Raw genomic sequence first — 27,256 nt, forward strand, 5'->3', positions numbered from 1 at the left:
ATAGGGACTAACCTGCCTTAGCACCGCAGCACCACAGACCGGATCTTTAACAGCCTTAGCGCCGCAGCACCACAGACCGAATCTTTAACAGCCCAGTCAGCGGTCCTGACCGGAGCTGCCAGTGTCCCTTTTCAACCTGGTCTTCTGGTCGAAAACCAGACCCCCATCAGAGATTCTCAGTGATTCCAAACATTATGCCTGGTAGGTGGGACACAGTTTATACCATTGATTAGGTGTGCTCAGTGACATACAATAAAACACAGTTGTTACCAGGTAATACATTTAGGGCCTGACCCCTGAGAGGTGCTCAGAATCCTAACTTCAGCGGGAACAGCAAGTGCTCAACATCTCTCAGGTTCCTGAACAATTTCTGGGCTCTCCAATTACTTTAATTCTTTGCTAAGAGTAAATGGGCTTTAACAGAGGGGTGGAAAAACAGTCCCACAAGGTAAGGATACTCTGCACATTGCCACAGCACTAAAGGACCTTGTTCCTCCTCCCACCAATACCAATGGAAACATTGCCTCAGTCCAATATTTCTCAGCAGCTTGGATAAAGTCCTGGGCAAAAATCTGTTCTCCATTCCTTTAGTTCTCACTTGGAATCCTCTCCTCCGGGAGGATTTATCTATTAAGCACTGACAACATGCTCCAATCTGTGAGAGACAAGAGGTAAAGCTGCTCCCTGATGGGAGGAACTGACATGAACTTACAGGATGCACCCAGCAGACAGACTGCTGACCCAATGAGACGTGGCGTTGGTTTTCCCCATTTTGAGATCTGGAGGCTGCTAGCAAACAGCAGAGCAGAAAGCAAGATACACACAGCTGGACTTGGTTTAGCAGACACCATTTACTATTTCACAATATCAGTGATTTTTTCTATAGATCTGTTCAAAAAAAGAACTTACACTTTGTATAATAGATTACATTATCACAGGTATTGCACAAGCTATGTCATCTGGGCAGCACTGAAACAGGACTGCAGAAAGTTATGATTGGAGAGTCTTTTTACAGTGTTAGGCATGATTAGACCCATTGCAGGGAAGAGATACTAACCATGTAAAGTGGGGAGCCAGTCATTCGAAAGTCCATGGTCATCAGATTCTCTACTCAAAGAGAGCTGACATAAGAGTACTAGTACTGGTCAGGATAACCTCGCAGAGAGGGCCCTCTCTCTGCAACACCCACCATTGTCTACTGGCCTCCAAAGGCATTCAGTGGGTCATCAAATGTACTTGATGCCTTGCTTTCAGATTTCGATTCAGAGGCTGTCTGAGAGGATCGGCCTTTGGGGGTGGACGTCTTGGTTTGGCTGCTAGAGGAGAAGATATCATCTAGAGAAAGAGAAATACAGTGATTAAAAAGGAGAGAAGCTGCTGCCAGACGCAAGACATTACACAGAAAAATCCTCAGCATGTCGTAGTTACTGCCAAGGACACTTTGCTGATAAACACTTTCCTGCTGCTTGTGACATGAAAACGTATTTGTGAGGACATATGGGGAAGCTTTTAGCTGTGGGTTTTTAACAGGTATAGTCAATGAGAGGGGAACGAAAGAAATTCTGACACTTGGCATTTATGCCAGCCAGAGATCTCAAAGCACTGAACAAGCACCAAGTGAAGCCTCACAATGCTGATTTAGGCATTATAGCCATTTCACAGATGAATAAGTCACTTAACTTCTCTGCAGCTCACCCAGCAGCACCATACAGGAAGCCAGTGGCAGAACTGGGAGCAGACTTAGAGACTCATCCGGTCCTGTGCTTTAGAACCATTAAGTCATACTTCCTGTCTACAGATTTGCCCTTTGGAGAATGTATTATTCATGCATGCACACCCATGAGTTCTACTGATTAACACGTTTCATCGCCTAAGTGCTGTACAAACATTCACATTCCCCTGGCCCACTAAGGCATTCCTGTGGCTGGCAGTCTGGGAATACCCAGGTTCAAAGAATTATGAGATTTTTTGCTAAAACAAACTGCAAAAGTTGCCAGCATTGTTACCCAAGTGAGCTGGGGAAGACGTACATGTGGGGGGAACTTTTACTACTGTCACTGGCACCGCTGGCTCTGCAAATCAGAGACCTTAAAGCAGTAGTGTAAAGCGGAGAGCGTGGCTCACCTGGGATCAGAACAAGGATGGATTTAGAAATGCATTTAGTGGCATGTACTGATCACAGGCACAATGGGAAAGTGTTGGGAAACATTCTCAGAGTTAGAAGAGACAGAGGTTTAACAAACCCAGTTTCTTTCACAGATGCTGTTGTGCTCATTCACATGCAAGGCAGTGAAACTCATGGGGCTATTAATACTTTAGTATGGAGTTTATTAGTTTCTTCTGTTGCAGTGACCTTAAACAATAGACCAGAGCCAGTCCTCTCTGCCCCCCGCAGGGTGGGGTGTCCCATTTGGGCAGCGGCAGCAATAGATAACTTCAAACCTCAGTAGGGTTCACCACAGGTGGTTGCTGATTTGGGGGCTGTACTGAAGGGGTGGGATGGACTTGGCCCAAATGTGTTCGGGGGGAGGGAAGAGAAGAAATGCTGAGAAGTAGCTGGAAAAAAAAAAAAAAAAAAAAAAAAAAGAGAGAGACCACTGAATGATGGTGGGCCAGAAAGGTCAATTACTGGTTAATAAAAAGGTTATACACAGCTAGGGCTTGGGAGGTTTCTGTTGGTTTGATGGACGTTTTCTGCATCCTCTCTTATGCATTGGTGTAGTAAGCTAGCATCTGTTTACAAATCTGGCACCGACTCAGTGAGTACATATTAATCCAGTTGCACACAGAGCACCTGTGGAACCACATGACCAAGCCCCTCATCGAGGCTCTGAATGCTGAAGGTTAGGGACACGTGGGCCAGAGATCAGAGGTGGACTCCAACTACGTGCCACTCTGCCTGTGTGAGGAGTCTATTCTCGCTGCCCTCCCCCTCCGCTGCACATGGCCACTGCTGTGATCATAGGGATACACAGCTTTAATCCAGGATAGAATTTCAGTACAAGAGGGCAGTCTAGAAAGGCAGCAGTATGGAGTAAATCCCAATTGGCAGCCCTCCAAAACAAGCCATGCAAGCGATTAGCTTCATAGTCATTCAGGGTCCTCCTGGCTTCCACGGGAAGTGTAGTGGGTGCTGAGGGGAATGAAGTTATAGCCTTAGCTTACAACACAGGGACTAAAAGAAGGGGAGGAGGGAGCCTGTTCTCTGACAGGGAAAGCAGTACTACTTGCAGAGGAATGCTCAGTTCCCCAGGAGGCAGCATTCTAAGCACAGGTGGAGACGATGCCCAGAAGTTTTTGAGCAGTGAAAGAGGCACTATAAGAATCAGAAGGATGGCTTTGACACAGTCAGGCTCCAGACACTCACAGGGAAAGACAGGGGTCTGCACCCCAAAGAATAAGCAACTGAATCAACTGGCTGTATATAATGCTATTGTGTGTAAATATAAGTCAAGTAAAATGCTGAACTTGGTGGTCATTGGGAAGGGTGTATACAGGTTATGGTTCTGAACGTAAGCGAGTGTGTGTGTGTAGAACATGGTCATTGTAACAAAGGTTTAACTCCCCCCTCACTTTGCAGCTGTTGGGAAGCAGGCAGGCCAGGCAGGGAGGGGCACCTCCCAGGCTAGTGGCTTACACGAAACTCCCAGCATTGTACAACCCAGAGAGAGAAGGGCAGACCATGAAAGTAACAAAGCCATTGGAATGGAAACGAACAACTCAGTCTTGGAAAACTAAGGAAGGGGGGTGTTTCCCCTGCCCTGCGTAACCATGAATTGGCAGGCAGAAAGAAAAAGCCCCCTGCAAACCCTGTCAGAAGGGAAGGTTTGACGTGAAGGCTCTCCATGTAATGCAGAAGGTAAAGCGTGAGGTGGCATCATTATGTTCATTGTCCATGCAACTTGCCTGCATTGCTTTATCTGACTAGTCCACCTTTTAATCTGTATTTTTTCTATTAAATGAGCTTTTTTGTTTATTTTGAACCCCAAGCAGTTCTCTGTTGTGCAAACTGTGTGGCCTCAAGTGGACTGATAATTGGGGGCTAGTTTCACTCCTCTGGGGGGATGACAAACAAGAAAGGAAAAGTCTGAGTGGCTGGTAGTTAAGAACTTGGGGGGCAGATCTGGAAAGCCTTGGGACCAGACAGGCTATTGTGGTCACCCTGCCAAGGAGTATAGGCTGTTGGAAGGCAGAGAGAGAGATGATTATGCCTGTAGGCTGGCGACTGGTGGCAGGGCTCTGAGCCATAACAGCCTAAAATGAAAGCAGCTGAAGTTTTAAGGCTGGTGATGACAGAAGCCCCTTCTGGTCTGGGTAATCCCTAAAACATCACAGGGTTTATGAGGAGAGATTAAAGGAACTAAATATGTACATCTAGGCTAAGCAATGAATGAAAGTAGTGATGGGGCAGGGGATCATAATTAGTTTGCAAATACAATAAACTAGGAGTGATTGGGTGCAGGTGGAAAGAGAGCATTCCCAGCAGGAAATGGTCAACAGGCAGTGACAGCCTCTGGTAAAATACCCAGGTGGGCATTGCTATCAGCCCTTAGCTAAACAGCTAGGGAAGATGCTATGCCAGTCCTGTTCTGGGGCTGCCAGGCTGATCAAAGAAACTCAAGTGTCTTCCCTGGAGTCCTGCTGGTGCACTGAAGGCAGCACTACCTAATTTGGAGCACTGAGCAGCTGCCCCTGAATGAATCCTTCATCTGGAGATGCTGTGCCCTTAAACCAACTGAGAATGGAAGGGACGCAAGATTAGGGTGATGGTACATTAATTTACATGGCTATTTCTGACTTGTGCTCTAGGTGCCTCAGTGCCAGAAATGCCACTGCGAACAGTGAGGTCTAGTGCTGGAGACTGTAGGATAACTAGAGCTGGGTGTCAATTTTCAGACAAAATGATTTTTGGTCAGAAATTGTGAATTCATCTGAACTGAAACTGTTTGCTGGAAAACGCTCAGTTTGAACAAAATTTTCTGTTTGAAAAATGTTTGGAAACAGTTTTGAAATTGTCAGGACATCCTGGAATGAAAGTAGTTTTCCTTATCACATGCTTTCAGATTCATTCTGTCCAAATTTCTATTGACACATTTCATGAAAAGCTCTTGTTAAACCATGCTCAATAGTTAAAAATTAAGACTGGATTTTCAGAAGCACTCAGCACTGAGCTATCTCCACTCTCATTGGAGGCAAATGGAGTTTTACCATTGACATCAAAGGGAAGAGATGGACATCAGGGGTGATTGGTTTGAAGTCCCACTCCAAGTACTTGCAGCCAGTTTATGCTATCCTCACTCACTGAATAGTACCATATACAGCAGAACTAGACCCTATTAAAATCAGTGGGAACCATCTGTCAAGTGAGGTACTCCTCTGTGAAAGTAAGGCCAACACTAACTGGCCTCTAATGTAAAATATTTAAGCCTGCTGAGCAGACACTTATAAAGATGGATATCTCTACACTGTAAATCCAGCATAGAGAGGATCTGTGTGGTGGTAGTGGTGGGAGGGGGCAGTTCTAAAACCCATCCTCTGTCACTCGGAGATTTAACACACGGCCAAATCAAGATAAAGACAATCAAGTAATATCAAGAAGGCCTTACCCATATCATCATCAAATATGGATTTGGATTCCACCTTTTTCTTGGTCTTCTTTTCTTTTGGTTTTATGGTGAGATCCGCAAAAATGTCAGTGTTATCATCAAACAGGTTAGAATCCAGCACACTCTCTTTTGTTCTGTTCAGAGGTTTAATGGCTTCTGTTGCGAATATATCATCCTTGGAGCAAAGCATAAATTGAACCGCATCAGTGCAGGACATAACTGAGCATTCGGGTTCAGCTACATGCAGCAGTAGATAGAGTTGGAAGTCCTGTAACTACCCTGGGCACTGCAACTCTATCAGGTTAGGATTAGGTCTCCTATTTGGCACAGAGATCTAGTCATTGCTGATACTGCACAGACCAGGTGCAGGACATGTAAGATCAAGGTTAAGGGGAACAGACAGGCCCAGGCAGGATGGGGGCCTAATTCCTGCATTACCATCAGCATTGTTGTGTAGCTCAGTTACTCCTGTCACATAGCAGCAGTCAGGTCACAGAGAGAGCTAACCATTCCCTTAGCAGGAAGAGAGCCAGGTCCTCAAACACACCCACTGTCTGTCCACATGCCATCCATTTTACCCTCTGCTCTGATAAGGAAGAGTGAGGTTCAGAGGACAGCATTTTCTACAGCTCAGCAGAGGACCAAGCCTTACTTGGCCCACACAGGCCCCATTCCTTCTGTGCTGAAGGCAGAATGATTTTGCCCTGGGCCCTAGTGATATATTTCCTCCCTTTCTATTCAGGGGAAAAAAAAAAAAAAAAAAAAAAATCAATAATAAATCAGCCATTACCTCAAAGATATCTTGGGCTTTTGGGTCAAGGTCTTGCTGGGTGGTGGGTTTCAATCCCTTCTTCCTCACAGTTTTCTGACTAGTGAAGAGATCTTCATCCTCCAGGAAAGAGATGGGGCTGCTTTTCTTGGATGCCTTCTGCAGTATGGGCTGAAAGAGATCATTGCTGCCCTGATCATCCAGCACTGACAGAGCAGGCTTCTTCTCACCACCTTTAAGGGGCTTCCTGGCCAAGATCTCTGGGGTTTTAGCTTTGGCTGCTGGCTTCGACACTGAATTTTTCACGAAGAGATAGTCGGACCCAAACAAGTCATCCTCTTGGCCTGTGCCTTTCCCAGAAGGGCTTCCAGCCATTCCAGGTGACAGGCTACCACCATCTGTTGGTGATGGCAGCTTAGCCACCAACATGTTTTCTGTGCTTCCCTTCGCATTTGGCTCAGCAGTGCAGAGCTCCTTTCCATCCACTAATGCAGAGCCCTGTCTGGGGAGCGGCAGCTGCGGCTCCTCTGTGCTGTTCAGCTCTTCGTTCTCGCTGGACTCTTGAGCAGCTAGCCGCCGGGCTGTCCTGGAGGGAGGCCTTCGTTTGCTCGTCACCTTGATCCTGCTCTGTGAGAAGAGGGAGATCAGGTTGTGTTAAGGGCTTGAAGGGAGGCATGCACTTGACAAGGACCCCGGTCTCCTCATGTTCTAGCTTTCCATGTTTTATTCTAGCACATGATGGGGACCCAATGACCTCCCAAAATCTAATCCCAGCTCTGAGAAGGCTTTTGTAGTTTTTTGTTACATGAACATTTAATTAACACTAAGGAAAATTTAATATTAGCGCCACCACACTCTGCAAACTTTCAGATTGCCTCAGAGCCCACTGTAAGGTAGATCGGCAACACAAGAAACCCGATGCAGGCAGATAAAGCAGGGTGCTCAGGTCACAGAGCAAGTCAATGACAGAATACAGAATAAAACTCAGGGCTCCTGACCTTCAACCTTGTGCCATAACAGTATTAACAATCGCAAAAAAACACCTGCATCGAGGTCAATGAACAACTCGAGTCCACCGGCTGCTGTTCAAACTATCAGCCCTTTGAGACGGGTTATTTAGTTCAGTGCAGAGAGCTTTCCTTGACAGTTCTTGCTTAATTAGCTTAGTCACATTACACAAGCAAAATTAACACAAGTGAAGTATTGGTATGAAGGTTCTTTATTGGCTTGGGTCACAATCCTGCAGCAGTCTCGCAGTAGGATTTTGACAGAACCAAGAAAAAACAGTATTTTGTTTTGTTTTTTTAAAAGAACATAACAGCCTTACTGGTCAGACAAAAGGCCCATCTAGACCAGTGTCCTGTCTTCCGACAGTAGCCAATGCCAGGTGCCCAGAGGGAATGAACAGATCAGGTAATCATCAAGTGACCCATCCCCTGTCACCCATTCCCAGCTTCTGGTAAACAGAGGCTAGGGACACCATCCCTGCCCATCCTGGCTAATAACCACTGATGGACCTATCCTCCATGGATTTATCTAGTTCTTTTTGAACTCTGCTATAGTCTTGGCCTTCACAACATCCTCTGGCAAGGGGTTCCACAGGTTGACTGTGCGTTGTGTGAAGAAATACTTCCTTTTGTTTTAAACCTGCTGCCTGTTAATTTCATTTGGTGACTTCTAGTTCTTGTGTTATGAGGAGGAGTAAATAACACGTCCTTATTTACTTTCTCTACATCAGTCATGCTTTTATAGACCTCTATCATATCTCCCCTTAGTTGTCTCTTTTCCAAGCTGACAAGTCCCAGTGTTATTAATTTCTCCTTATACGGAAGCTGTTCCAGACGCCTAATTTTTGTTGCCCTTTTCTGAACCTTTTCCAATTCCAATATATCTTTTTTGAGATGGGGCGACCACATCTGCCTGCAGTATTCAAGATTTATATAGAGACAATATGATATTTTCTGTCTTATCATCTATCCTTTTCCTAATGATTCCCAACATTGTTAGCTTTTTTGACTGCTGCCACACACTGAACACATGTTTTCAGAGAAAAGACGGTTACTTACCTTTGTAACTGTTGTTCTTCGAGATGTGTTGCTCATATCCATTCCAGTTAGGTGTGCGCGCCGCGCGTGCACATTCGTCGGAAAACTTTTACCCTAGCAACTCGGTGGGCCGGCAGGTCGCCCCCTAGAGTGGCGCCATCATGGCGCTTGATATATATCCCTGCCGGCCCACCCGCTCTTCAGTTCCTTCTTGCCGGCTACTCCGACAGTGGGGAAGGAGGGCGGGTGTGGAATGGATATGAGCAACACATCTCGAAGAACAACAGTTACAAAGGTAAGTAACCGTCTTTTCTTCTTCGAGTGATTGCTCATATCCATTCCAGTTAGGTGAATCCCAAGCCTTACGTAGGCGGTGGGGTCGGAGTGAAATGTGGCAGAATGAAAACTGCTGAGTCAGAGGCTACAGCATCTCTTGACTGTTGAACCAGGGCATACTGCGAAGCAAAAGGTATGGACCGAGGACCAATGGAGCTGCGCGACAGATCTCGTGGGTAGGAACACGAGCCAGCAAGGCGGCAGATGAAGCCTGAGCCCTGGTAAACTGCACGATGATGTGGCTTGGGGAAAATATGAGCCAAATCATAACAAGTTCGGAAGTCTGCCATCACCCGAGATGTGATCCTCTGAGAGGAAAACAAGCAAGCCCTCCCTTTGGCCCGCTACCGTGACAGAGCTGGGGCACCTTACGAAATGGTTCTGGCAGCGCAATATAAATGCGAGCACTCCACAGATGTCCAAGGAGTGCAATGGTTGTGCCCATTGCGTTGAGCTGTGGGTAACATGAAAGGCCGAAACCACCTTAGGGAGGAAAGCCGGGTGCGGTCATAACTGCACCTTGTCTTTGTGAAACCTAGTGTACGGCGGAACCCTCGTAAGAGCTCTGAGCTCGGAGACCCGTCTGGCCGATGTAACAGCTACGAGGAAAGTTTGTCGTCCAAGACGGGTATATCAGAGGGCCAGTCGTGAACGGCTCGACTGGGGGAGACATAAGTCTGATTAAAACTAGGTTGAGGTCCCAGGTTGGGGCTGGCGGCGCACCCGAGGGTGCAAGCTCTCCAAGCCCTTCAGGGATCTCGAACCCATAGAGCATGAGAACACGGAACGTCCACCTTAGCCTGGCTGGAAGGTAGAGATGGTTGCTGAGTGTATCCTCAGCGATGATACCGCCAGGACCTGCCGCTGAAGGCCAGAGGTAGGCCAAATAGAGGGGGTCGAGACCTCAGCAGGAGCAAGATCGAGCGTATTGCAGCTGTAGAAGAAACGCTTCCACCTGGCCCGGTACGTTGACCAGGTGGAAGGCTTCCTGTCACCCCGGCTCAGTTACGCAGCGGCCACACCGTGAGGCGAAGAGGCTGCAGGTCCGAGTGACGAAGCCTGTCGTTGCCCTGAGTGATGAGGTCTGGGTGGGGTGGCAGGGTAATTGGGTCTGTTATTGACAGGCCGAGCAACGTGGTATATCAGTGCTGCCTGGACCACTCTGGAGTGATCATGATGATGCGCGCTCTGCCCCTGCGGAGTTCGAGCAGGACCTAATGAACCAGTGGGAAGGCATAATGGAGTTGGCCTTTCCACGGCATCAGGAATGCGTCCAAGATCGATCCCGAAGAGAGACCTTGGAAGGAGCAGAACATCTGGCATTTTCTGCTCTCGCGGTGAGCGAACAGGTCTATGTGAGGAAACATCTCCGCTTCTGGAGAGCAGAGCGCCTCACATGGGGCAGAGTGATCACTCGTAAGACAGGAAAGACCTGCTGAGTCCAAGCGCCAAGACGTTCCGAACGCCTGGGAGAGAGGACGTCACCAACTCCATCGAGTAGGCCATGCAAAAGTCCCGGAAATGGATGGCCTCCTGACAAAAAAAGGGGGGGGGGGAGGACCATGTCCCTCCCTGGATACTTATGAAGCACATGGCCGCTGTGTTGGCTGTAAACACCGAGATACAACGGCCTCGCAGCTGCCGCTGGAACCCCTGGTACGCCAGGCGGACTACTCTCATTTTTGGGGCATTGATGTGGAATGCCCGCTCCCGAGAAGACCAAAGGCCTTAAGCTCGGAGGTGACCGTGAGCACTTGAGCAGAGAGATGACGCGTCCGTCGTCAGGGGCAGTGAGGGCTGGGGCGGAGGAAACCGGCTCCCTGCCCACACCAGGGAGGGAGTTAGCCACCACTCTAGGGAGCCTAAGGTGCTCGAGGGAACGGTGACTACCATGACCATTGGCTCCCTGTCCGGGTGGTACGCCGAGGTGAGTCGGACTTGGAAAGGACGGAGGCGGAGCTTGGCATGTTTGGTTACCAACTTGCGGGCAACCATGGACCCAGGAGACTGAGACAAGTACGAGCCGAGGTCATTGGGAAAGCCTGCAGACCTCAGATGATTGTTGCCATCGCCTAAAACCGCAGTTGTGATAAGCAGGCTCCGGCTAGGTAGGAGACCAAGATAGCTCCTAGGAAGTCCAACCTCTGCGTGGGAACCAGAGTGGATTGCTCTATAGTAATCATCAGGCCTCGACCTGTGAATAAGACCGTGACGATGCCCACGCACTGAGTGGTTTGTGTCTCAGAGTCTCCTCGGATAAGCGAATCGTCCAGATACGGAAAAACACATATCCGACATCAGCGAAGGTAGGCGGCGACTATGGCCGTAAACCAGAAGTACTGACAGTCAGCTAGAAAGCGGAGGTATCTCCTGTGCGGAGGGAAGATGGCGTAGCGAAAGTACGCGTCCTTCATATCCAGGGCGGCATAGTAGCCCCCAGGAGGCAAGGATGGAATAATGGTTCCCAGGGATACCGTGCAGAACTTCAACCTTATCCTAAACCGGTTGAGTCCGTGCAGGACTAGGAAGGTCTGAGCCCTGCGTTCGAGTGGGGAACTAGGGCATAACGGGAGTAAAACCCCTTGCCCCTTTCGTCCATCGGCGTCTGCACCTCTTGTACGAGGAATTGCTCGTGAGAGGGGTCCCTGAACGGGGACAGGGCTGGAACAAATTAGAGGTGGTATCTATGCTCCACCGTGCGCAGGATCCAGCGATCTGAAATTAACTAGGGCCACGCCAGGAGAAAGCGGGATTGGGATCCCGGTCTGTGACTGGTACACCGCCCTCAGGCGCACCTTGGAAGGTTCGTCTTTGGTCCCAGTGGTAATTGCAAGGGACCTTGACCTGGGCTCTTTAGGGGTCCTGACGTTCGTCTGCGACCGCCTTGGCCTCGCCGTTTGCCAAAGTCCTGTCTCTGGCTAGGCACAGAGTATGGCGGGTGGGGGCAGAAAGGCCTGCGTTTGGTCGCTGGCAAATGCATGCTGAGAGAGCGCATTAGGACCCTATTGTCCATTAGGCTTGGCAGCCTGGGGCTGTCTTTGCCGCGAAAGGCCTTTACCACAAAGGGTAAATCCTGAATGGCATACTGCAGCTCCGGCTGGAGGTTTAAAACCTGGAGCCATGAGATGCACCTCATGGCGACACCAAAGGCCAGAGTCCTGGCTGCAGAGTCTGCTGCATCCAACGAGGCCTAGAGGGATGCTCTGGGTACCTTTTTCTTTTCCCCCGTCCTCCAAGACGGCAGCGAGCTCTTGGCCGGTTTCGGGGCTGGCGCCCGCTGGCCATCATATCAGAATCGTGGTCCTGAGCATAAGATCTGCGCATGTGGGATGACACGCATGCGTGTCCGGATGGCCATGGAGGTACTAAAAGAAGGCACAGGCAGAGTCTCTGACTCTATCGGACCTTGCCCAACTCGGCACCGGGAACCGGCACCGGGATGCGTACCGGTACCTGGAACGAGATCCAGACCCGCAACCAGAATGGTGCCTGGAGGTCGACCGAGATCTCAAGGCTCGGGGAGAGGCTACAGGAGTCAAGGTACCTGTCGCGGTGCCGGGAGTCGGAACGGTGCCGATAGCGGGTCGGCGAATGGGATACCGACCGGTGCAGCGAGTGCGACTAGTACCGATGAGGAAAACAGCACCGGGACTGCAAGTGGTGTCGGGCGTGCCGACAGGATCTGGAGTGTCTGCGGGACCGTGATCATGAACGGTGCCGCTCTGCTGTGCTGACAGAGGATGGTCACATGAAGAGACTGTATTACCCGCACCGGCGGTGCCGGGGTCAGGCAGCATCGACTCTGTCATGGCAATGAGATCCCTCGCCGTTGGTAATGCCTCCAGCATGGAGGGAACAGCAGGCTCAACCACAGTGCATACTGGGGAGCTGTCAGGCACCGGATTCGACGGCCCTCATGGGACCGGGATCGACGGTACCGAGGTCGTCAGAGCTTCGGTGGGCGTCGGTGCCGGGCGATCCGAGTTAGATGAGCTGTGTGGCTGCGGTGCCGTCGGCACGGAAGCAGCAGGAACAATAAGCTCAACCACGGCGCGCGCCGGGGAGCCGTCAGGCACCGGATTCCACGGCCCTTGTGGGACTGGAATCGACGGTGCCGACGTTGTCGGTGCCTCAGAGGTGTCGGTGCCGGGCAATCCGACTTAGACGAGCTGGCTGCGGCGCCGTTGGCACGGAAGCAGCAGGAGCAGTAGCTCAACCACGGCGCGTGCCGGGGAGCCGTCAGGCACCGGATTCTACGGCCCTTATGGGACCGGGATCGACGGTGCCGACGTCGTCGGTGTCGCAGCAAGTGTCGGTGCGGGGCAATCCGACTGAGACGAGCTCTCTGGCTGCGGTGCCGTTGGCACGGAAGCAGCAGGAGCAGTAGCTCAACCACGGCGCGTGCCGGGGAGCCGTCAGGCACCGGATTCTACGGCCCTTGTGCGACCGGGATCGACGGTGCCGACGTCGTTGGTGCCTCAGCAGGTGTCGGTGCCGGGCGATCCGACTTAGACGAGCTCTCTGGCTGCGGTGCAGTCGGCACGGAAGCAGCAGGAGCAGTAAGCTCTACCACAGCGCGTGCCGGGGAGCTGTTAGGCACCGGATTCAATGGCCCTGGGGGACTGGAATCGACGGTGCCGATGTCATCGGTGCCTCTGCAGGTGTCGGTGCCGGGCCATCCGATTTAGGCGAGCTCTCTGGCTGCGATGCAGGTGGCACGGAAGCAGCAGGAGCAGGGGGCTCTACCACGGCGCATGCCGGGGAGCCGTCAGGCACCAGCAGGAATTGTAGGCTCTCTCAACCTCGGAGGAAGGGAGCGGTGCCGAGTCGACTTCGGTGCCGGCGACGGCCGGTGCCGAAAGGCCTTGGCAGTACCGGCGGAGTCCGGTGCCGAGGAGGCGCTTCTGCCAGCCACTTGATCATCGCTCGGCGCCCAAGGTGGAGGGGTAAGTGAAAGTCCCGCTCCTTTTTGTTCTCGGCTTAAAAGCCTTGCAAATGGGGTACTTAGCTGTCAAGTGATTCCCTGAGGCACTTCAAACAGGAGTCGTGTGGATCTCCCTTCGGCATCGGCTTCTGGCAGGCCGAGCCCATTTTAAAACCCGGTGAGCCGTGCATGGGCTCCGGCACCGGGTTCATGGAAGGGGCTACTTCCTGAACCCCGCTAACAATTATCAATCTAACTATGTTAGCAGAGAAAAAACGTGTAACTATACAAATATATATATAAAAGAATTATAACTGTATAACTATATACGAGAACTACGAGTAGCTAGGGAAGTGGAGGTCAGCTAAGCCGCGCTCCACTGTTCCAACGACCGACACGGGCGGTAAGAAGGAACTGAGGAGCGGGTGGGCCGGCAGGGATATATATCTAGCGCCATGATGGCGCCACTCTAGGGGGCGACCTGCCGGCCCACCGAGTTGCTAGGGTAAAAGTTTTCCGACGAATGTGCACGCGCAGCGCGCACACCTAACTGGAATGGATATGAGCAATCACTCGAAGAAGAACTATCCACAATGACTCCAAGATCTCTTTCTTGAGTAGTTATAGCTAATTTAGACTATCACATATGTATAGTTGGGATTATGTTTTCCTATGTGCATTACTTTGCATTTATCAGCACTGACTTTCATCTGCCATTTTGTTGTCCAGTCCCTCCTGCTTATTTCAGATTTTATTAGTCATATGATCTAACACCTGAACACAGATTTTTCTATTTTAGCTGATTTTTTGAATTTCATTTATTTGAAGTACAGCCTCCTGCAGTTCACCCTACTGCTGCAAAAACCTGAAGGCTTTACTCTAGTCCCTGTAGTATCGTGTACAGGCAGGGACATTTTGCAGAGCTGGGGGGGGAGGTAAGGGCGGGCACCAACATTCTCCATGTTACTGAGCGCTACCCTGGAGCAGAAAGCCGAGTCACACAGGTTTGCTGTGCCCCAGGGTGGGGGGTTCTGTATCTGTGAGAGGAACACAGTAGTTATATGTCTATCATGGGACATAGGTCTGTGTATTAACAAGGGTGTGTTTGGAAAGTAGTGATCCCACGCGGATGGGAGACGCACTTCAAGAGAAACAGCAGAACTAAAATTCATTTGAAACTTTAATACCATTAATTTGGGCTTGAATAGGGACTGGGAGTGGCTGGCTCATTACAGAAGCAGCTTTGCCTCTCCTGGAATTGACACCTCCTCATCTATTATTGGGAGTGGACTGCATCCACCCTGATTGAATTGGCCCTGTCACCACTGGTTCTCCACTGGTGAGGTAACTCCCTTCTCTTCATGTGTCATTATATAATGCCTGAATCTGGAACTTGCACTCCATGCATCTGAAGTAGTGAGGTCTTTTTACACACAAAAGCTTATGCTCAAATAAATCTGTTAGTCTTTAAGGTGCCACCGGACTCCTTGCTGACTTTAAGACTGATCCCTGTGGAGGGGGGTAGTTTGAAAAGGGAGGGAGAATGCTGGGACAGTTGATTTGATTCAGCCTTTTGGGGCAAAGAACAGGGGTGTATTACTTTAGGACTGTTTTATATCTTAGGGAGTTTAAGATTAACCTAGAATTAAAGGCTCCAAGAAGCAACAATACCAGGTAAAATAGCACAAAAGGATAAAGGAAGAACATTTCACAGTGCGCTCTCTCGTACATCTATCGCAGATCGGTGTGGGAAGAAATGAGTGTGGAGGTTCCCCATCCTAAAGAGAAGTCTGAGGCTGTGCAGCCCATCCTCTGTGGCTAGACTCAGGTGCTAGAACCTTTCCCCTTTACAGATCATGCTGCTTATAGCATTAGAGAAGGTTTTTCACAGCACAGTGCATGTGGCACTGGAAATAAGGATTCCTGCAAGGCAACGGATTAGTGCTAATTCGTAAACTCCACCCCCCACCAGTACTAAGGGGTCATATCATCCATTATTATTATTATAGCAACATCTGCTGAGTCCTTGTGGCTTCCTCCTGCTTCTTGTCTAGTAATGATCAGTCTAGTTATGATAGAAAAATCAATGTTAAGACCCTCAATTATCTTGTTCAAGTCACTTCTATTGAAAACAAGAGATTTATGATCCATAAACCCCCCATTGAAATTCTAGTTGCTCGGTTCAATTCCATTTAAAGATCCAGTAAACCCTTAAGTACAATATGGCATTTACAGTCAATAAAATAACAGCATGAATGGAAAACCAACTACTCAGGAGGGAAAGAGCGGTCACTTCAGAGCAGCAACTTCCCCCTCTCACTCCAGAGTGGATTTATTGCTCAGGCAGGAATCAAGAGTGAATGCCCTGGAAAACGATGTTCTTTATCCACAGAACCAGTTCTTTATGCACTGAAAGCAGCATCACTGGTTTCTTCTGTAGCCCTTAAGGTGTTTCGTGGAGAGATGCCTCTATAAGGATTAGAATGGAGTTGTCTCTCAACTAGATTTGACAGAGGGTTATGCTGAAGTACAGCTACTATCCTTCTGTGGCCTAAACAGTGTTGTCTTGTTAGAGGAGGAAAATCTTCTACTTCTGTAGACCCCGACTGAGCAAACCACCCCTACATGCAGCAAAGTACTTAAGGCACAGGCCGTAAAACCCAGACTTTTAAGATCACATAACCACTGCTCAAACACACAGTTCTCTACTGAATTTTGATATCAATTTGACTCATTCACTCTGTAAGCACCTTAAAACCTAAGCACAGAGATTACCTTATTAGCACTGGGCAAGATATCCACTTGCATGGGATGATCAAAGCTCACACCAGCCTCCTCACTGTTTCCCGCAGCAGAAAAGGTTTCAGCACTTCTTATACCATCTGGCTCATGCAAGGGAGTCTCCAAATTTGGCAATACAGGCTTCACACTGGAGATCTTAGGAACTGCGCTGGGTAGTAAGGCTGCTGGGTTAATAGCTAAATTAGCCTAAAAAAACATGAACAAAATTGCATTAGTGTTTCTGTAGAGACAGATGTGTATCAAAGAGACAGCATGGTCTAGTGGGTAGGACACTAGGCTAAGACTCAGGAGTTTAGGTTCTATTCTAGCTCTGTCACTGATCTTGTCCAAGTCACTTCACCTTTCTGTGCCTCCCTTTCTGCACCCTTCATTTATCCTTTACCTATCTCACTCGGTTTTCACAGAGCTTAACATAATGGGGCTCTGAAGAGAGGCTACTGTAATACTGAATTACAAGCAATTCATGGCCAACTGTCCAACAAGTTTCTGTACATGCTTGAGAAAAGCAGTGCTGAAGAAAGTTACAGTAAGTTAGGGAACAGTCCCCCTCAATTCAGATGAAAAATTACAGATACCGCTGCCCAGAATCAGCCTCCATACTGAACACAAGAAAAAAGCATTAAACATGCAGTATATAGAAAGCAACAACTGAAAATCAACTGCGTCTGGAAAGAAGCCTGAGAAGATGAAGTAAAGAGGAGTTTTTAAAAAAATAAAGCGCCATTAGTGAGGCAGGGAAGATTTTTTTTTCTTTGAAAGAGACAGAGTCAAAATGCCAATAAAATAATTACTTGTAGTTTTCCAATCCGAGACGAGGGCTCTTTGGTTTTAATGAAAGCAGGACCTGTGGATTTCTGCACAAAATTACACTGGATTAAAAATCAGCTGGATAAATGAGAAAAGTCTTCACACTGATTGGAGCCTGCATTTTAACATATCTAGAGGGAAGAAGCTAGTTCTGGTCCCTCCGACTACTCAGCAAGAGCTGGAGAGGTGACCTTGTAATGAATACTTGGTTCTCAGCATAGCGCTTTTCATTCCCAAAGCCCCCACAGTTAACCCTTAACTTCATCTCCCTGCGGCCCCCGCAGGCAGGCAGCTATTGCCATGTCTTGTCCTGGTCCCCGAGGCCGAACAGCGCACAGCTCCTGCCTACATACCGGATCTGATCTCCTTTCACTTCCTCCCACATGGCATCTTGTCACGCTAGTGCGGCCAACCACGTTACTGCCTTCATCTTCTCTTTGAGCCAAGGGGGATCTCTCTTTCCCTGCTGCCCAGTATGCATGGAACACTCAAGTCTGACAGCCTAGGCTTCCCCCTCCTCATTCAATTCCCTCCCCAAAACTCACTGCTGCCAAGCAGCGAAGGAAAGGATGGGTACACAATTAAAAGGAGCCAGGCCATCAAGGTATGTACATGACGTACACATAACTGCATCAACTTTTTGTCACCACCTTTTCCCTCCTACCTACATCTGCTGATGACCCACTCACGTACTGTCAAGTCAAGAGGATTGCTCTCTAGGGCAGGGGCTGTGTGTTTGATTACAAGGAACCTAGCACAATTGAAGGTGCCTGAAAAAGACCCCACCGGCTTTCTTCATTGCATTTCCATTGTCACATTGTTGCTGTCAAAGCCTCAAGTCCCTCTTCATCCTCACAACACTCAGTTTTGCCCAGCAATGCAAAAGCTGCTTTATAATTTTTAGATTACATTTTATGCTAGCTCATGCTCAAATCCATCCGCTGTTTCCTACGCCATCCCCCTTGCAGACAATTAGATCTTTAAACAACTAAAATCACAATATATCAGTGTACCCAATTTTGACATCAGTGTACACAATATATCAGTGTACCCAATTTTGACAGAAGCTGGGCCACCAGGAGGCACAAGGAAACTCTAGATCACTAATATTCAAGCTGAAAAACAGAGCTAAAGGGACACACAAAACACTTCAGTTCAAGCCATTTTCTTGTTCCACTTACTTCAACTCTAAAAAGTGAGTTGACAGCTTGAGGATATCTTTGGACCAATATGGCTAGAACAACACTGCATACAGCTTGAGAATAGGCCTGTTCATGTCAAATTGTGAACTTCAAATTGTACACACCGTTCGTGACTGTAACCTCCATTACGAATGCAGGGCAGCGGGCCTTGATGCTCCTTGGACAGACTGTGTTGGAGAAGCCGTGACAGAGCAATTAAGGGCCATCAACACAGAATGGCTCTTGCTCACTAGAACAATGGGTTTTCTCCAGTAGGGACAATGACTCAACAACACTCTCCAAAGGCTGACTAGGGACTAGAGCCTGAACCTACACCCAGCCTGCAGCACATTGAGAAACAGAGGACAGATTTTAATAAAGGGGTGCTTTCTCTATGTAAGGGAGGCCAGACAGCAGCAGAAGCAAGGCCACCAAGAAGAGCTGTCTGGCCCAAGAACTTGGCCGAAACTCACAACTCACAAGAGTGGTGACATCGGACTGAAGGCAATTCCCCTCAGGAGTATGTTGCTTTCTATAGATCCTTAACATTTGTTTGCTTTTGTAAGAGCGAAAATACCCCTTTGTTAAGCCCATGAGCCCTGCTTTACTGCCATGTGGCCCCTGAAAGGGTAACCAGGTCACTAGAGTTGCCACAGCCAGGGGGACTCTTGGGAAGGGAGAAGGGGACATGTCTAAGTAACTGGTGGTTCAGGAGGGCCAGGGCACTGGTTTCGGGGTCTAAAGGGAGCAAGACTGTGCGATGCTGCTGCCCAAGAAGGGTGTCAGACACGGGATGTGTCCCTAGAGTGCTCCCAAGAGACCCAGAGCTAGAAAACAGCAACCGGTCCGATGGGGCTTAGAAGCATCTGGGATCCAGCAGTTCGGTCTCCTCAGGCTAGCGTCTGTCCAGAGACCAGGATAGGCCAGTTTACAGGGCCAGAAAAATGTGCATTTCTCAGGGCTTGTCTACACTACAAAATTAAAATCAACCTTACATCAATATATAATCACCACAGTAACTAAAGCGGTGATTCACATCCACGCTCATGCCTTCTGTTGGGAGTGAGCATTCTTAATAGCAGCACTTCCAGCGATTGAAGTGGGGCACTGACAGCAGCAGCCCAGCTGCCCCGGTGCTGATAGGTTGGCAGGTTGGGCTGTTAGCACTGGGGCCAAGGGGGGCCCCCTGTGTGAGCCCAGTGCCCGGCTGACAGCTTGGACTGTCAGCACTGGGGCTACTGGGATGGGACTCCAGCTGTCAGCCCCACTCAGGCGATGTAAGTAACTCAGTGTCTACACGGACACTGCATCACCCTCACTACACCGACAAAAGCGTTACACCTCTCATGGGAAGTGATGTCGGCATAGCAGAGGACTTACTTTGGCGGAAGCAGCATTGCAGTCTAGACACTGACATGATTAGGTTGACATAAGGTGCCTTGCATTGGCCTAACCCTGTAGCGTAGACCAGGCCTCGGCGTCTCCACATCAGGGGTGCTCAAATTACAAGTAAAAAGATGGGCTAACTGCCAGCCCTGCAAACTCAGCCGAGGCTCCTCCATCTAGTTACAAGATGCTACGGCTGGAATCTAATTGATAATTCTGTTGAGGCACAAGCCAGAACACAATCCAGCTGCCTCTCCCAGAGCTGCATTGGCTCTGCAGGGCCAACAGGAGTAGGAGTCTTATTAGCGAACATAAAATTCAGGACAGGGTGCTGAACGTGGGAGGGGATGTGGGGACAGGGGGAAGGATGCAGGTGTCATTAGGTAAGAAAGATTCTTCTAACCCTAACCAAATATTAAAGCTCATGTCCATGAGAGAAACTGAGATTTTTTTTAAGAGGATGCAAGCGGGAGGGGAAGGTCAATAAATCTTCATTTTTCACTAAATCATTGTCAGTGGGCCCAATTCTCCATTGCCCTGCGCCTGGTGTATTCATATAGGCCAGGGCTAAGCGGGTGTAATACGCTACTGTTCTGATTCAACAGCTTTTTAAACCCAGTGAAAGAGAATGCCTCAATGTTTTAGGAAAGGGAACTGCTGTTCTAGTTTTCCCAAGTGCAATATTAAATGTAATCTTATGAGTTACAGCAAGTCATGCTGCTATGCCACGGATGAGGCAAAGAGTTAGTCTCCATGATCAGTTTTCACAACAAAACCAACAAACCCTCTTCTGCTTGCTTTGTTTAAACCATTGAACTTAGATGCTTACCTCAGTGGTTTCTCGTTTAGGTACCTCATCTTGTTTGGCACTCGGTATATTCTCCGGACCCTTAATGCTCTCCAGAGAAGGGCCAGAGCTGTCCTTTTTCACTGCTGTTTTCTTTTCTGCTTTCTGAAATTAGAAGATTTTTTTAAAATGAGTCTGCAAAAATATTTTACATCATAATTTTCTTTTATGGGCAGGTAAAAGACTATAGTCTTCTGCACACTGTCTATGCCTTCCTGTACCTTCTGAATTCTCTTCTAGCTTGACGAAAAGTTAACTCCTAACATAACATAAATCCCTCACATAAGGCAACAGGAGGAAGGGCTTTAAATACGCAAACCCTCGCTGAAGACTGGCTCTTTGCTTGACTTTAAAAAGAGTTAATTATGTGCCAAAGGCTCATAATTTTGGTAAACCCGATCCTAGGTGTGATTATTAGTTCAATGCACCCTTTTCCAAATTAGTTTGCCAACATTATATCACTTGAAAGTTGGGACTGTTCTTACTGATATTACAGCTTTGCTCGTTTCATGGATCGAGATGTAAAGTAAGATAGTTAAAGAGAAATAGGTTCAGTATATTTTAAAGCCTAAGAATTCTTAAAGTTAGCAAATGCATTCAGAACTGCTAAGAGTTTAACAGAGACCATCCAGAACCCTGCTTGTCTGCTCTTGCTCATGCTATAGACCATACCATCCCTGACTGGTCCCTAAATGTTGTGCCTGGAGTTTGTCATTAAAACTAACTTAAGGCCTTATATAAGCCAATCTGCAAAAGGTTTCCAAGGACATCATTTGTGGGTGAGGAGAGTTCTTCTGAGTCATGCACAAAGGGAACTACTGGCAAGTTATACTAGCAAGTGCATCTCTAAGGTCCAAGCAGGTAACAAGGATTGGATCTCTGGACTGAGGGAACTAAGGTCTGGAACAGAGAAGTCCTACAGGGAAAAGCTGAGACACAGTAAAGATTGCGGAGGAAGCTTGGGGAAGGTTTATAATTGACTGTTAATGGAGTTGTCCATAAATCAATCAATCAGGTAAATAAGAGCTCTACACAGTGTGGATTCTTCAGAGAAAGGGGCGGGGGGAGAATGGAAACTCACCCACTAACACAATTTATTTGCTAGTCGAATATACAGAAGTCAAAGAGTGTGAAGGGTAATCATAGAACTGGAGGGCTGAAAGAGCTCATATAGCTCATTCCCTCCTCTTCCCTCAAAGTCATCTTAACATTAAGATTGTTAGCTCAACCATAACATCTCCTTGTGCATGTTTTATATAACTACAGATTCTCTGTGTGTGTGTGTATATATATATATCACACACACACAGCTGTAGAACAATAGTGTATTTTTAAATACACCATAATTAATTGTGAGGAAGCTGGAAAGGGAGGGATTGTTAGATTCCTTGTTCTGCTGAATTTCTAGGTCAGTCAAAGAAGTCTAGTCAGTTCCAGATTTTGATTTTTATTAGTTTCCCCAATAAAAGTCAGTTGCTTTAGGAAAAAAATAAGTTCTAACCATAGCACAGTAATTCAAAATAGTTCACAGGCTGTTTTATGGCAAGTGCGGTTCAAGGATGAAAAGTGACTAAGTGGCAGCATTGTGGGCGTCCATGTTTATGAACTCTACTTTCCATAACAAGTGGGCTCGGCTTATTAAACCACCTTGTGAACAGTCACCTGTGCAAACTGGCCCGGGACTCAGGAAGCAAGACTGGAGTTCTTGCCATCTCACACAGTGTCACCTTTGTAAAGGTTCTACAGAACAAGTCAGGACCTCAGTGAAACAAGGGCAACCCTACTGCCCCAGTGATTTTGCACAACTCTGACCAGTTGAAACAGCCAGTTTCATTGACGATGCACAAGGAGAAACAGAGTGCAACTCATTCTCCTGTAGCTTTGGTGACTCAGCAGAAGTAAAACAAAAAACAAAACCAAAAAACCACACCCTCCAAAAAAAAAAAGCAAGCAATGAAAAACATACATTTGTCACTAAAATCAGCTGATGTGAACCTGAATACACACAGGGAACAGGTCTGTTGACCAAGCTTCCACTAACTGAAGAGAGTCACTTTAACAAGTTTCTATTCTAAACACAACTGATTTCACTTAGAAATCTATGTCCCTCCCCCCCCCACACACCTTTTTTCTACATCTTTTAAAGAAGTCATTTACAATAAAAAGGCAAGTACCAGAGGCTTTGCTTTAGCAATACTGAAGAGATCATCCTCATCATCATCTCCAAAGAGCCCCCCTGCAGATGACAGCTTCACACGGAGTTTTGCAGACTGAAATAAATACAGAATGCCACCTAGGTCAAAGCCACATTTCTAGCTGCTGATTACTGCATCCACATTTACTCTGTTCTCTCTTGTGGTCAGCAACCTTATCCAGAACACTGGAGTAAGGGACATCAGAGCAACATTACAATTTGTACATTTCAAAAGAATCCATTTTTAAATAACAGGTTTAGAACAGGGCTTTGAACTCACCCCTGATTTCTTGGACCTGGCAAAGAGATCAACATCAGGATCATTGTCTTTCTGTAGCTTATGACTGAAGAGAAGTTCCTCATCCTGAAACACTCCAGTGCTTTTGGAATGAGAGCTCTTCTCAGCAGGCTGAGGGAAGGGGAGAAAAACCCACACATACAGTTACAAAATCCACTAACAGTTTGTTCTCCATGTCACACTCATACACTAATGAAGTGGGATTGCAATGCAAGCCAGGCTGGTCTTTATACACACAGGCACAGTTGTACAGTTTAACTAATCAAATCAGATTAACTAAACTAAGCCCCCTGCAGCACACAATTAAACAAAAAGATTTAACCCTGGCTTAGATATAAGTGTTCACACAGAGGTTTGTATTAGTTTAATTAAACTGATTTAAACACCAGTTTAACAGTACAACTCACCTATTTAACACAAGCCCTCAGCAAAGGGAAGTCTAACAGATGTCAATTCTGGTAGTCGCTTATTGATGTAAAACAGACCTGGAGACTGGGCTCCAGAAGGCAGATTCAGACACCAACATGAACACACCCACTGCAAATTACTGCATCGACACTGAGCGTAAAGCATGGAGCAATTCATAGTTGGAAAAACTGTCTAACTCTAGGGGAAGTTAAGCTCTGGAACAGGCTTCCAAGGAGGCTGTGGAAGCCCCAATCACTGGAGGTTGTTAAGAATGGGCTGGACAAAACACTTGTCAGGGATGTTCTAGGTTTACTTGGTTCTGGCTCAGCGCAGGGGGCTGGACTCGATGACTCCGCAACGTTCCTCCAGCCCTACAATTCTACAGTCATTGGGCCAGAGAAACCCAGTGTAAATTCCTCTGTAGTCCAGTGGTTAGGGCACTCACCTATGATATGGGAGACCCAAGGTTAAGTCCCCGCTCCAGGGACTATTCAGTAATTTATTTATAGTTAGGGTCCTTCATTTTCTGTTATTTTATTTTTCCCCGGGAATTTAATCGGTGTTTTATTGCAACAGCAACAAAAGTGAAAAAAAAAAATCAGTGAAAAATTAATTTTTCTGGGTAAATATTGGTTTTATTTTAGTAGACTGAAGGATAGGGGAAAAAACAGATTAATGCTTTGACTAATGGAATTTAATGTGGTTTGCTGCAGAATTAAAACAGAACTCAAAACACAATGCCACCTCTGAGTTTAACAATCTCTCTCTAATCCTCAGATAAAACTTTTCATTTGAACAATTTACTGTTGTAGACTTAGAACTATTAGCCTATAGTTACATTTAATAATTGAGCCACACCATGTGCAGCACATACATTCGACTCCATCCTTTTCTCCTGTTTGTTTTTTTAAACTTTTGAATACTCCATGTTCTAAAATATATACAGATTTTCATTTTCATTCCATTTTAGTGCGTTAGATCTTTAAACCATCATCTGCTAACAGCTTGAAATGTGTACACGAGATTCATCAGTACATTCAGATGCGCGTGCACTTCAGAGCTTGCATGAACACCTGTTGGTTTCTTGTGTGCATCTTCTAGATTAATACATAGCCTTACTTCAACAGGCAACTTTGCATACACACACACAGACTCATGTATTATCATAATACATCTCTCATGGAATGTATTGTATCTTCCTAATAAAACAAGTTTCTTTTTTTACATATTTGAATGATTCAAAAGTAGGGTGAACACTGGAAAAACACTAATACTTTTTGTAAAACCAGGGATTTTTCGGTAAAAATCAGTTTAAACTGAAAATGAAGGGCCTTATTTACAGTTGAGTTTGTTTATTTATAAAAGTTTCTCTACAGGAGAGATGCAAGATCCCCACATCAGAATATCCCATAGTTTACAGCATTCTCCTGCCCGGGGAGAGACCCAAATTCAAATCCCTTCTTCACATCAGAAAGAGGAGAATTAAAATTAAAAATTAAATTAAATAATTAGAGATATACCAATCTCCTAGAACTGGAAGGGAACTTGAAAGGTCATTGAGTCCAGCTCCCTGGCCTTCACTAGCAGGACCAAATACTGATTTTTGCCCCAGATCCTTAAGCAGCCCCCTCAAGGACTGAACTCAAAACCCTGGGTTCAGCAGGCCAATGCTCAAACCACTGAGCTATCCCTCCCGCCCAATTGAACCTGGGCCTCCCACATGCTAGCTCGCTACCCTAACCAGCGCTATAGCTCATAACCAAGTCCTGCCACCACACCTTGTTTCTTGAATCCTTTGCTTGCTTTTCTCAAGCTGCCTGAAAGCCTAAACATTTTTAATGTTAAAACAAAACCAAAATTTCCACACAACTTTTCAAAACTGCCAGTGAACTGAAAAAAAAATCTATTATGTGTCCCAGTCTACTGGAGAGTACATCAAGTACCTCACAATATATCCGGTGTACTTGGAATGCCCCACAGCAGGAATCCTCAGGCCCTCAGTCACCTGGTTTCAACAGGTGGGGGGCTGGAGGCAGAGTTTTTTCCATCAGGAGCCATCAGTTCCAGAAATTGCTGCCCATCCCATCCAACTCAGACTTTTTAGCATGTTGGGGCCCACCGCATTCAAATGAATGAAGTTGTTCACAAGTTCTCCTAATTGTAGTTTTGTATTAAAAAACTATTAGTACATGCACACACACTGCACCGGGTCCAGCCTTGCAGACCCTGGCAATGTAACGTGAGGAATGCTGCAGTGTCTGCTTGAAAGCGGCAGCGGTAAGATGGGCTGATTCAGGGTATCAGCAGGCCAGCCGTGCCTCGGCAGAGCTCCTATAGTGCCCCGGCAGAAAAGAACTCTGTGCTCTCCTGCCCCTCGGTGCAACACCCGTCAGAGTGTAGTGGTGGAGATACCAGGTCGGGCTCACTGGCACAGAGGTGTGAGTTACAGTACTTTGTCCTGAGAAGGCATAACGGGTTCTCAGGGTTCACATACCACTTATATACGGGTTGCTCGGAGCTAAGCTCCCCTTTCAGAATGGGAAATGGCTCCTGTTAGATCCACCTGCTCAGATGTGAGGAGGGGAGGGAGTGGTGAAAGGAGATATCAGAAGCATCTCTGCATTCCCAGCCCCTCCCACCGCAGCAATCTCAGGATCTGAGCTCTGGTCCTATGTGCCAGGCCAACCCCAGGCAGCTTTGTTTAAAGTAACTGTTTAAATTTCAGGTAGCATGCACGCACGCACACACACCCCATCCCCTAGAAACACACTGCAGAGTTAGAGCTAGATACAGTGAGCTTGATTACAGAAGAGAGCTCCAGAGGAACAGGCAGCCAAGTAAAGCTGGTTTCAGACAGGATCGGGAAGCGCTGATGAAGCAGAAACACAGAACGGCTGTTCTAGACAGCAGGTGAGACAAAGGAGCAGGAACACTGCAAGGAGAGGGGGTTAGAGGGAGACAGGCAAGCCAGGGAGCCAGTTTGCTCTTTGCTCACCTTCCTTACTTCCTTCTGCTCAATCTTACTGATGTCTTGATCTTCCATTTTCTCCTCTTCCTCCTCTTCAAACAAGCTCAGCACATTCTTAGCCCTGATTTTGGCTTCTTTCTCCAGCAATGGTGGAGAGGCCGTGAACAGATCCAAATTACTGATAGGCCCCAAAGACGATGCCACGAAAGGATCCAACTGTAAAAACAAAAAACAGAGACTGGAATTTGGTGCTAGTTTGCTGGATTATCTTGGTTTGGATGTTTGACGTGTCCAGAACTCTGGGATCCAGTAACATGGCAAACAGCTAAATGCACCCACCCTTCCCAGGCAGATAAAAAGGAGTGCCATATGCATTACTTGAGGGCCTCACAGATCTGATGGCCCTCCTGCAGAAGAGCACAGGTTTGCGTCAGTACCCTGCACCCTAGTCCTGTTGTTCAGCATGTTGTGCATCAGAGTTTGTTTGGAGTTTTTTTAGGCTGGCTGCTTCTGCTCCCCTACAGAGATGGCTGCTTGTTAATAGCTGTGCTGCTACTTTGTTAAATCATTTGGGATCCTCCCAAGCGGAAAGCACTATATGATTGTTAGATATGCTCAGAGTAGTTTTCTACGAGCACATAATGTTGCTAACAAACTAAGTACCTAGAAAGTCATTGCCCAATAA

At 47.4% G+C, this 27,256-nt stretch overlaps 1 protein-coding gene across 3 annotated transcripts in view; it reads right to left on the reverse strand.

Annotated features, from left to right (window-relative positions):
• Positions 1–832: 832 nt before the first annotated feature.
• WASHC2C (WASH complex subunit 2C) overlaps positions 833–27,256 on the reverse strand; it is a 66,354-nt gene continuing 39,930 nt past the window's right edge. For 2 of the 3 annotated variants that reach the window (XM_050959983.1, XM_050959981.1), the window contains 9 exons: positions 26,599–26,787; positions 23,178–23,306; positions 22,878–22,973; positions 20,686–20,808; positions 17,274–17,336; positions 16,456–16,668; positions 6,397–7,002; positions 5,607–5,781; positions 833–1,335 (listed from right to left, as the gene is read on the reverse strand). In XM_050959983.1, coding sequence (XP_050815940.1) covers positions 1,196–1,335; positions 5,607–5,781; positions 6,397–7,002; positions 16,456–16,668; positions 17,274–17,336; positions 20,686–20,808; positions 22,878–22,973; positions 23,178–23,306; positions 26,599–26,787 — 1,734 coding nt within the window. In that variant the 3' untranslated portion in view covers positions 833–1,195. The remainder of the gene's footprint in view (positions 1,336–5,606; positions 5,782–6,396; positions 7,003–16,455; positions 16,669–17,273; positions 17,337–20,685; positions 20,809–22,877; positions 22,974–23,177; positions 23,307–26,598; positions 26,788–27,256) is intronic. The other variant, XM_050959982.1, reaches the window with a different exon arrangement.

The sequence above is a fragment of the Gopherus flavomarginatus genome, chromosome 6 (genome assembly GCF_025201925.1).
Source record: "Gopherus flavomarginatus isolate rGopFla2 chromosome 6, rGopFla2.mat.asm, whole genome shotgun sequence".
Classification (NCBI taxonomy): domain Eukaryota; kingdom Metazoa; phylum Chordata; order Testudines; family Testudinidae; genus Gopherus; species Gopherus flavomarginatus.